This window comes from Cebus imitator, unplaced genomic scaffold (assembly GCF_001604975.1).
Source record: "Cebus imitator isolate Cc_AM_T3 unplaced genomic scaffold, Cebus_imitator-1.0 Scaffold230, whole genome shotgun sequence".
Taxonomy (NCBI): Eukaryota; Metazoa; Chordata; class Mammalia; order Primates; family Cebidae; genus Cebus; species Cebus imitator.
In genome coordinates this window covers 545145-556443 of record NW_016107545.1, presented here as the reverse complement: position 1 = coordinate 556443, position 11299 = coordinate 545145, and the positions used below count along the sequence as shown (strand labels likewise).

Below are 11299 nucleotides of genomic sequence, written 5' to 3'. Positions count from 1 at the left end.
TATAGAATCCTTTTTATACTAATGGCATAACCATCCATCCAATCATAGAAGTCAAAACAAAACAAAACCCCAGCTCCCTCTTGTTACAGTAGATGGCCCCACTTCTGGCCTATCTCACGAAGGAAATAATAGCTACAAGACAGAATTCCCCTTTCAGCTTACCAACATCAAATTTACAAACCCATCTGCATCCTGAATACCTTTATCACTCTCTCATCTTGTGTTTTGGATCCAACTCCCTGCTGCCTATTCAGAAATCATTTTAGATTAGAAATCATTATTACCTCTTTTTAAGAGATAAAATCTCACTCTGTCACCCCGGCTGGAGTGCAGTGGTATCATCATAGCTCACTGTAACCTTTAATTCCTGAACTCAAGGGATCCTCCCACTGCAGCCTCCAACTAGCTGGGATTATAGGTGCGAGCCACAGCACCCAGCTGGAACCTCCTTTTTCCCTACCAACTATTATCAGTTCTCTCTTCCCCTTTAAAGCTTACTTATATAATTATCTACACCAGTAATGTTTAATTCCTTCCCTCCCACTGATTTTTCAACCCTCTGATTGCAACAGTCAGCATACACCAAAGTAGCCCACTAAGGTTTAATGACTTCCACGTTGCCAAGTTTAATTGACTTCTCTCAGTTCTTATTTCAACCACATTGCAACATAACACTGTTAATCACTCCTTTATGGAAACAGTCTTCCCCGTTGTCTTTTCTGACCCCACATTCTCTTGATATTCCTATTCCTGACTTTCACTAGTTCATTCTCTTCTACCCAACCTTTACATGTTTAAGTTTCTGAGTGAACCAAAAACAGTATCTATAATAGAAAAAAAATTTAAATGAAAAGGTAAGTTTAGTGAGGAATGGACCAAAATAAAAAAAATCCAATTATCCATATCTACCATAGGGTAGTGCGATGCACTATTTTGGGTACTAGCACTTCAGCAGTAAATAAGACAATGTTTCTGACCTCAGAGTTTATACTGTAGTGGAAACAATAGACAGCGTTATAAAACAATGTCAGTTGGTGATATGTAATAAAAACTATAAAGAAATATGAAGCGGAGTAAGATCATAAGAATAGTGGATAGATGTTTAAAGTCTTCTGAAGAAGTGACCTTAAGCAGTGATATAAAATATAAGCCATACAAAGACCTAGATAAAAAACAATTCCGAGGGAAGAAAGACCTCAGGTGGATAGAAGGCTGACAAATTGAAAAATGGCAGTAAGTCCACTGTGTCTACCGTAGAATGTTTATAAATTGTAGCTGAAATTGGAAAGATGGGCAGTGACCAGATCAATTAGGACCATGCAGACAAGGATAAAGAGTATGGATTTTTATTATGAGGAATGCCATTAGAGAATCTTGAGCAAAGAAATGATAGGAATTGATTTACACTTTTTTTTTTTTTTTTTTGAGATGGAGACTTGCTCCGTCACCCAAGCTGGAGTGCAGTGTGTGCAATCTTGGCTCACTGCAACCTCCACCTCCTGGGTTCAAGTGATTCTCCTGCCTCAGCCTCCAGAGTAACTGGGATTACAGGTGCCCACCATCACATCCCACTAGTTTTCGTATTTTTAGTAGAGACAGGTTTTCACTATGTTGGTCAGGCTGCTCTGGAACTCCTGACCTCAAGTGATCCACCCACCTCAGTCTCCCAAAGTGCTGGGATTACAGGTGTGAGCCACAATGCCCAGCTGCTTGACACTGTTAAAAAGTAATAAAACATGGAATCTAAAATTTCATAAAATGTGTTTACTTTTCAAGGGCTCATATAAGAGGCTTTTTTGTTTCCTAACTTGCTACAATATATTTTTTAAATGTTTTTGAGACAGGGTCTTACTCTGTTGCCCAGGCTGGAGTCCAGTGGTGTGATCATAGCTCAGTGTAGCCCCAACCTCCCAGGCTCAAGTGATCCTCCTACCTCAGCCTTCCAAGTAGCTGGTACTACAGACACGTGCTACCATGCCCAGCTAATTTTTAATTTTTTTGTAGAGATGGTCTCACTGTGTTGCCCAGGCTAATCTGGAGTTCCTCAGATCAAGTGATGCTCCTGCCTCAGCTTCCCAAAGTGCTAGGATCACAGACATGAGCCACCACGCCCAGCTGTGACCAGAAGTTGAAGCTTTACTTTCTGCTTTTATACCATTGCGTACAGCATTATGCCTGAAGATGAAAAATGAGAATGTTGACTCGCTGTTGACAATTTTATATACTCCTTCAAGTCTATATTCATTTATCATTTATATATTTATTATAAAAATGATTTGTCAAATACATTGTAATAGTACAAAAGTCATTTTACTTTAAGTTTAATAAAGTCATTATTATTTACATAAATGTTCAAATGAAACACTTACATAATATAATTTAAAGTCAGATTTCCTTCCTGGTGTTTATTAGAAAATAAATCAAGTCTACAAAATAAAATGTACATACGTAAATTCTCCTTAACTGAGATCAAGGAATGATCAATATGAACAGTAGAATATCTGGAAAGAAAGGCAATTTTGGAATTTCCCAAGCCTTAAAACTTTATGTAGCCTAACAAAATATTAAGAGGGAGTGCTTGGCAATAATCAGGGCTTAAGAAATATAATGTATTAATTCAAATTTCCCACTTTTGCAATTACACTCTTACTAAGCAAACAATATTTTTAAAGGGCAGGGCTTTCTCTGGAATGGCTAGTTTCCCTGAAATCTTGGATTTCATTTAAGTTTTTACATGTTGTAAAGCAGTGAGTTCTAATTAATGAGGTTTTATTACAGTTGAGAATTCACATTTTAGACAATGCTTGTCAAACAGCAAAGTAATATGATTCAATACAAAAATAACACTTTTTTCTCTCAGAAGACTGTTTTCTGACAGTATTAATTAGTCATGACAAATTTTGATATAACTTACTGTCCAATGCTACCTCATACTTTTTTGACTCTTTTTTTATACTAGTCCCTGGTGTCTGAATACCCTCGTGGAATATAATTTTATCTTATCCAAACAAAAACATAAAATAAAAAAATCAAATCATATGACATTATGAAGTAAGATAAATTACTTCATGATTATCTGCTTTAGAATTATACCCTTCAGTAGTGTAGACTCTAAAGAGTTGACTAGCCTAGGTCAAAATAACAGTTCCTAAGCTACACGGAAGCTATTATCCTGAAGTCAGAGATACTGAAAATGTGAATGTCCTTTTGCAAATGCTACCTAATTTTATAAAGTCAAACAAATATACTCAAAGGTCACAAGTGCAAAAGACATCAATAAAAGCCGACTTTAGAAAACTATGTGAGTTACTGGAGTCTTCTAACAGCACTTTTTTTTCTAACAGAATTTAAATAATGCAATGTAGACCTGGGCTAAAGGAACATTAAGTAAGAAATATATATATTGAGTAGACAAACAAATGAAACATCATATTAAATTTCACATTATCTTGAGTATATTAGGAAAAGTTTTTTTTAATTGAAAATATACTTTAACAACAACAACAAAAACTGCCATATATTGACCATGGGAATTATCACGTTTCCTACATACTGGGCTCAAGCAAAGATACAGTACAATATTTTAGCTGCCAGTACTGCCAGTCTCAAAAGACTGAAGGCCTAGTGCATTCCTTGGAAGACAAATTTGGCCAACAAAAACAAAGAGTATTTCCTTTTTGTTCTTGAGATGCAGTTAAATAAAACAGATATCCCCAAAGTAATGAAGACTCACTTCAAGTAATTACTCTGCTTACCAGTTTTATTTACACAGTAATTGTTATGAGTGGTTTTTAGTGAATTCCTCGTATTTACATTTTATATACACATTTATACTTGAAAGGTAAAGAAACTGTACAATAATAAAAAAAATAAAAGAAATACAGTAACTTAGTTCCAACTGAGGAAACAAATACATACAAGTATGATTAAATTTAGGCAGGTAGTATAACCTGAATGAGATTACTGCTAGAGGTTGTATTTCCTCTATTAGGGACATCAACACCAAGTAAGTAGTTAGTGGAGTTAAAAGGTCATTCTAAAACCTACTAAGACCGTAGCCTCCTTCAATATTTTATTATACTACCAGTTTCCACTAAGTAAGTCCCTATAATAGCAGTTACCTTTTGAGGGGTCTTCTAGTAGTACCTAGGATAGAATGACCCACGGGATAAAAATACATGGGCACCCTAGGGTCCCATACTCCTAAAAAGGCAGTCACTACACTAACAAGGATCACAGCTTGTTAGTTTGAAAACTATATACCACTAACAGAAATAGTGTGCTTAAGTGTTGTTTCAAACCAAACTGCAACATAAAAACGCACTATACATCTAGCCAAATGGCATGTTATATAGACATCACTCATAACACTCAAGTGATTTAGTTTAGGTTCAAATTTAAATGTAATAGGACAATAGCAATATGTCGTTAGAGATCAGAGATCTCTATTAATCAGATATAGCCTTGCCACCACCTAAAGATGTGTTCACTGCCTCATGTATGGCTCTAGTAGCAGCTCTCTGAAAGCCAATGCATTGAATCTTGGAGGGACAATGTCAATTGTTCTGACACTGCTGTTGGCTACATTTAAACAACTCTATAATATGGTACTAGAGCTCAAGAAATACATCAAGCCAGATCATGCTGTTCAGACCTCCCAAAGGAAACATGTTCCTTGGACAGCACCTGACTGGGAAAAGGCTGTAAATGTTGACATAAAATGCAAAATAGTAAAAGCAGCATTTTCCCTAATTTACTATTCAGTGAGAAAGCCAAACAGAAACCCAATGCAGCTCATTGTGAAGAAGTTCAATGCTCTATTTTCTGCAGTTAAGCCAGGTATACCACCTCCTTCATCTGACCTGGATCCTGCTCTGGACTTCAAGGAAACATACACCTGGTTAGCAGTTCAAGAACTCAACAAAAAAATAATTCATGCTCTGTTTCAACTGGAGGGTCATGACACTGTAGGGCCCACAGGCAAAATGTTCATAAGTCAATTTAATTTAAGCTCATAACTACCTTTTTGGAAATGACTCCCTATGTTTCAATGAAAGAATTCATCAAAGAATGATACAATCATACAGCACTACTTTCCGGAGTTGGCAGAGAAATCATGCATTTCTTGGTGGTTGAGAGAAGGCTGATCCAAGAACACAGTGAAGAGATGTTCCCATTCCTCAAAGTATTTTGCCTCCGTGGGCATGAGGATTTAGCACCTGCTAAGTTCTCAAACCTATGTAAAGTGGCCAATGGGAGGAAGTGGAAGTTGGATAACTCATTTAGAGGCTATCAGTCTTCCAAAGAGTCACTAACTAGATCAGTCACTAGCTGATAATGAGGTAGATGAGGCAGTATCTAGATCTTCCTTGAAGAAAGCAATGATGAGTAAAGAAGATGAGGATGGGTTACAGGCAGCATTTAGTGTAACATGTGAAGAGATTACGATGGCATTGATAGATAAAGGAACCAATAACCAGACTATCTCCTCACACAGCTTCTTCAGGCAATTGAATTAAGAGATAGGATGTAGACTTAGAAAAAAAAATTAACTTTATCTTTTTCTTTCACTCTAATTTCTACTGATTAGAAAAATTATGCATAGTGTTTTACAAGTCATAGATTTAGCTACATATTAGATTTCAAATTTCAAACTGGAGTTAACAAATTTTGTTTCTATAGACAGTGGAAGAATTGTAACTAAAAAAATATAAAGTCTTGCCAAGTAGCATGCTATTTAAGAACTCTCAGGATACACTACTTTTTACTCTTATCACTGAGAAACTTCATAAGTTTCTGGACTTACTCTCAAAGTCAAGTCTTCAATCCACTCAAGTGCAAAGAACTTTCCTTCTACCAGTTATAGTTTTCTTAATGTCAAATTATTAGATGAATAATTTGTTAGACTAGAACCAGAACAGCTACAATTCTGAGTGATAGAAATTCCTTAAGGAAGACAACAAATTTCCCTTAAAAAAAAAGTGAACACAGTACTGTGGAAAAACATCTAAACAAACAATAAACAATCACCCACCAACATTTCCAGTTCCTAGATAACTCACATTTACCCCAACTTATGAATGAAGATAAATGACACCTTCAGTGACTTAGATAATTTACAACCAATTTGTTTACTACTGGTCTATAATATCTTCAAAAGTTCAAAACTGGAAACAATGTCTGTACTATAGTACTTTGGAGGGTAGCAGTAGTACTTAACAATCCTGTTCTAACCTCCAGAGTATCTTTGTGGTAACAGTTACAAAAGAAAAGATGTAAAAATTTGAAGTTATCTCCAAAACTATTTTAAAAATTTATTGCATTAAACTGTTTATTCCAAATTGTGGAGTATAAACTCACCATTTAAACTTTTTCCTTTGAAAAATGACTCTACCTACAAAATAACATTTTATTAATACTGTCAATAAGTTACTTATTTCATTTACTTCAGCCATAAAATCTAAAATCAGCAGTTTTCCACCTCTTGATTCTTTTAGATATCTTCAACATTTTCTTCCATGCCTTTTATATAGGAAACAAAAAACCTTTATCCAAAAACCACCTTTTATATGTCAATTCATCTGTCAATTTTGAAGACTAGCTTTTCAAAGCAGGACTACTGTTCTTGTCTCCTTCTTTAATATCCTTCATTACAGATGTGAAGACCTGAAAATTATATAAAATAAAGATTAATCCTCAAAAACTACTACCCAGATTAAAGAGATTTAAATAACTATAGTTTATAAACCAAAAAAAGCTTTATTATACTTAACTCTGTCCCCTGAAAGTGTGCCATTCTCAAATCCCCTTTATTTATTTATTTTTTTCTAATCATGAAATATGATTAGATTTTGATTTTTAACAATTGCCAAATATTCTGAAATTACTATTTGGTAACACAACATTTTCTGAACCAATAAAACTGCAAATTTAATAATGCCAATTGTTTATATCATCCATGGATTGAGTGATACTGCCATCCTTTTATGTCACTTAACTTAGATTGCCAATAATTTTACTTTCTTAACAAGACTAAGCATCTAAAAGCCAGAGCCATACATTATATATTCTTTCAACTACTAATCCTAGTATACAGCAGGTATTTAATATAATAAAATTGTTTTCTATTTGAAATACCAAAGTAATAACTACTCTGGCAAATAAATGACTATTGTGGGTTGTGCTTCACTAAATGCGTATTATTGAACCGAAATAAAATAAAACCCTAGGTTTGGATAGCTGAAAAGTAGGCAATTTGATTTAAACTCTTACTTTTTAGAAGTCCAAAATTATTTTTTAAACACATATTTTTGAGCACTAACATTTAAGAAACACCTAACTTTTTTATAATAAGTCAACTGCTTTGACACATCTATTAGAGATAGGAAAACGTCACTGTACCTGAGTCCATTTTTTGGTGCTATTCTGCATCTGAATGGCTGCAATACAACTGAACAGCTTTTCTGATGTGATATCTTCTGGCAATTTAGTTAGAAACTGTGCTATATGAATAAAGTCCATCTGCAGGAGAATATCTTCATATAATCGAAGTATTCCTAATCCAGTCCTAAATAAAAATTCTTCCCCATCTCTGCAAAATACATCCCAGACTCGACAGGCCAGATCAAGTGGTAGTGATCTGCTATATAATGTGAAGATCCTAAAATTGGAAGGGAAAATGGTCACTGAAATTTTTCATTTTTCATGAATTGACTCATTTACTCAGTAAGCATCTCTATTAAAAAAAGAACAATGCTTAATTAGGGATAAAAAGACATATAAAATATGGCTTTCTCATCCTGGCCAACATGGTGAAACCCCATCTCTACTAAAACACAAAAGTTAGCTGGGCATGGTGGCATATGCCTATAGTCCCAGCTACTCAGGAGGCTGAGGCAGGAGAATCGCTTGAACCAGGGAGACGGAGGTTGCAGTGAGCTAACACCACTTCACTCCAACCTGCAAGATGGGAGCCAGACTCCAACTCAAAATATATGTATACATATATGTATGTATGTATGTGTGTGTGTGTGTGTGTGTGTGTGTGTATATATATATATATATATATATATATGGCTTCCTCCCTCAAACTTGAGTAGTGGGAAATTAAATAATAAATAACAAAATTATGTGAATTTACAACCTTATATACAGGAAAGGCCTAATACATACTAGAGTGGTTGAACAGCCTGGCAGTTAAGGGTATGAACTCTGAAACCAGAATGCCTAAATTTGAATCTTGAATTTGCCACTTATTAGTTGTGTTACTTTGAGCACGACAGTTGTCCTTACTGTGCCTGTTTCTTCATTAGTAAACTCTAAGAAAACTACCTACCTCTCAGGATTGTTTAAAAAATTATAGGAATTAATAAATGTAAAAGTGTTTATACCAGTGTTTGGTATGTAAGAAATGCTAAATAAAAATTATATTATTATTGTATGAAGAACCCAAATATCATCTTTTAGTAACCTAATATAAACCCATAAAGTATGACTTCTCTCTTTTCTCTTCCCCTCGAATAAACATCCATTGTTTTGTTTTGTTTTTTTCCCTCCATCCAGCTTTATTTACTACTTCTTTTGAAGCATGTACACTTTCCAATAGAATCACCAAAATGGTTTTTCCCACCCTTTCTGACAATGTTGAATTCTTTAGCCAGTGGTGCTCTGGGAGGCATTCTGGTTAACGGAAGTTGGGAGAATACGTACTACAGGACTTGTCTTGAAGTTGCCTTGGCAAAGAAAGTAAACAACTGTTTATACTGATTGTGTGTTTATTTGAGGTAGTGCTGATGGGACTGAGGAAAAGAACTAAAAGCTTTCTCGCCAAAATAATTTTTTTAAAATCCTTTTGCACTGCCACTTATTCATTCCTATCTCACAAAAATGTCTCTGGGATTTGTACATAATATGCTCAAGAAAGACATGAAACAAAAGTCCATCCTACTTCTTACATTGAAAACACATATTTAATTATATGACAAAAACCACTTTTGGTAGTACAGAGACTACACTAACTCACTGTTCAAAATGAGAAAGGATATGAGGAGTGCCTGGGCTCAGGTTCTAGTACACAACACTCACTCTTCATTAATTCTCTCCTGTCCACTACATCAACTGTGATCCTGCTATCCCCCATGCTCACACCCCTCAAGACTGAGAATGAAGATGTTTTTTTCCTTCTTAATGGAATTAGTATTTGAACTTGGTTCTCAGTCCCATAATATTAAAAAACCCTTCTCCCACTTTCTTGAGTCCTTCCCTAAGTAACTCTAATGTTCTTGGAGGATGGGAAGAGAATACATTGAAAAATAACTTAGTTTTTAAAAATGCCTAAATCAGTCCGGTGTGGTGGCTCACACCTGTAATCTAAGCCTTTGGGAGGCCAATGTGAAAGGATCGCTTGCATTCAGGAGTTCAAGACCAGCCTGGACAACACAGTGAGACCCTATAAAATAGCAAAAATTAGTTTGGCATAGTGGTGTGACTGTAACCCCACATACTCAAGAGGCTAAGGTAGTCAGACTGCTTAAGCTTGGGATTTTGAGGCTGCAGTGAGCTGTGACCATGGGTGACAGCTCATCCTGGGTGACACAGTCTCAAAAAAATTTAAAAAATCCTAAGCAAAAGAAGAACTGAGAAGACATCATATTTGACCAATGCCACTATTTATTTATTTTTCTACATTAAAGCTTAATATCATTTACATGAAACCCACTGATTGTGAATTATTAAGATTTCAAGCTTAATTATATCATATGTAGTCTTCTCCCTACTTCACATTATCCCTTGAATACACCCATTCAAATTCTTTTTGTTTGTTTGTTTTGTTTTTGTTTTTGAGACAGAGTCTCACGCTATTTCCCAGGCTGGAGTGCAGTGGCGGGATCTCGGCTCACTGTAACCTCCACCTCACAGGTTCAAATGATTCTCATGTCTCAGCCTCCCGAGTAGCTGGGATTACAGATGCCTGCCACCAAGACTGGCTAATTTTTGTATTTTTAGTAGAGATGGGGTTTCACCATGTTGGCCAGGTGTCAAACTCTTGACCTCAGGTGATCCTCCGGCTTCAGCTTCCCAAAGTGTTAGAATTACAGGTGTGAGCCACCGCACCCATGAGTATTCTTTTTTTTGTTGTTTTTGAGATGGAGTCTCACTCTGTCACCAGTCTAGAGTGCAGTGGCATGATCTCAGCTCACTGCAACCTCCACCTCCCAGGTTCAAGTGATTCTCCTATCTCAGCCTCTTGAGTAGCTGGGACTACCGGCACACGCCACCATGCCCAGCTAATTTTTGTATTTGTAGTAGAGATGGGGTTTCACCATGTTGGCCAGGCTGGTCTCAAAACTCCCGCTCTCAGGTGAGCCATCCGCCTCAGCATCCCAAAGTATTAGGATTACAGGCATGAGCAACTGTGCCCAGCATATCCATGCATATTCTTAACAACAACCTGTCTTTTAAGATCAACTGCTCCATCTCTTTGGCAAAATTCACCCACCATTCTATAATCTACTGGATATTGCTTGAAAGGCAAACTTTCCAAGTTAAAACAAAACATTTTTAACAGAAAAGATGATAAAAGACATTATTGCCCAAATAAGAGATCATTCTTCTATCAGAAAACTAGATACATTTGTAATAGGTACAAAAATAAACTTAGGAGTAAATTTAATCAAGGAGGTGAAAGACTTCTACAAGGAAAACACTGATAAAATAAATTGAAGAGGATACAAACAAATGGAAAGACAACCCATGTTCATAAATTGGAAGAATTAATATTGTTAAAATGACAATACTATCCAATATAATCTATAGATTCCATGCAATCCCTATTAAAATGCCGATGACATTCTTCACAGAAATAAACCATCATAAAATTTATATAAAACCTCAAAAAGGGCTGGGTGAGGTGGCTCAGGCCTGAAATCCCGGCACTTTGGGAAGCTAAGGCAGGCGGATCATGAGGTCAGGCATTTGAGACCATCCTGGCCAAAACAGTAAAACCCCGTCTCTACTAAAGATACACACACACAAAAACTAGCTGGGTGTGGTGGTGGGTACCAGTAGTCCCAACTATTCAGGAGGCTGAGGCAGGAGAATTATTTGAACCTAGGAGGCAGAGGTTGCAGTGAGCCAAGATCGTACCACTGCACTCCAGCCTGGGCAACAGTATGAGACTCTGTCTCAGAAAAAACAAACAAACAAAAACAAAAACAAAAACTCAAACGACCTTAAACAACAAAGCTTAAATTTACATGACACCCACTGATTGTGAATTATTAAGATTTCAAGCTTAATT

At 36.0% G+C, this 11299-nt stretch overlaps 1 protein-coding gene across 1 annotated transcript in view; it reads right to left on the bottom strand.

The window, feature by feature from the left end:
- Positions 1-3739: 3739 nt before the first annotated feature.
- The window catches only part of TBC1D12 (TBC1 domain family member 12), a 128734-nt gene continuing 121174 nt past the window's right edge, over positions 3740-11299 (bottom strand). Inside the window, exons 12-13 of the mRNA XM_037727424.1 lie at positions 7402-7660; positions 3740-6666 (exon numbers count right to left, since the gene is read on the bottom strand). Of these exons, the coding sequence (XP_037583352.1) occupies positions 6598-6666; positions 7402-7660 (328 nt within the window). The 3' untranslated portion in view covers positions 3740-6597. The remainder of the gene's footprint in view (positions 6667-7401; positions 7661-11299) is intronic.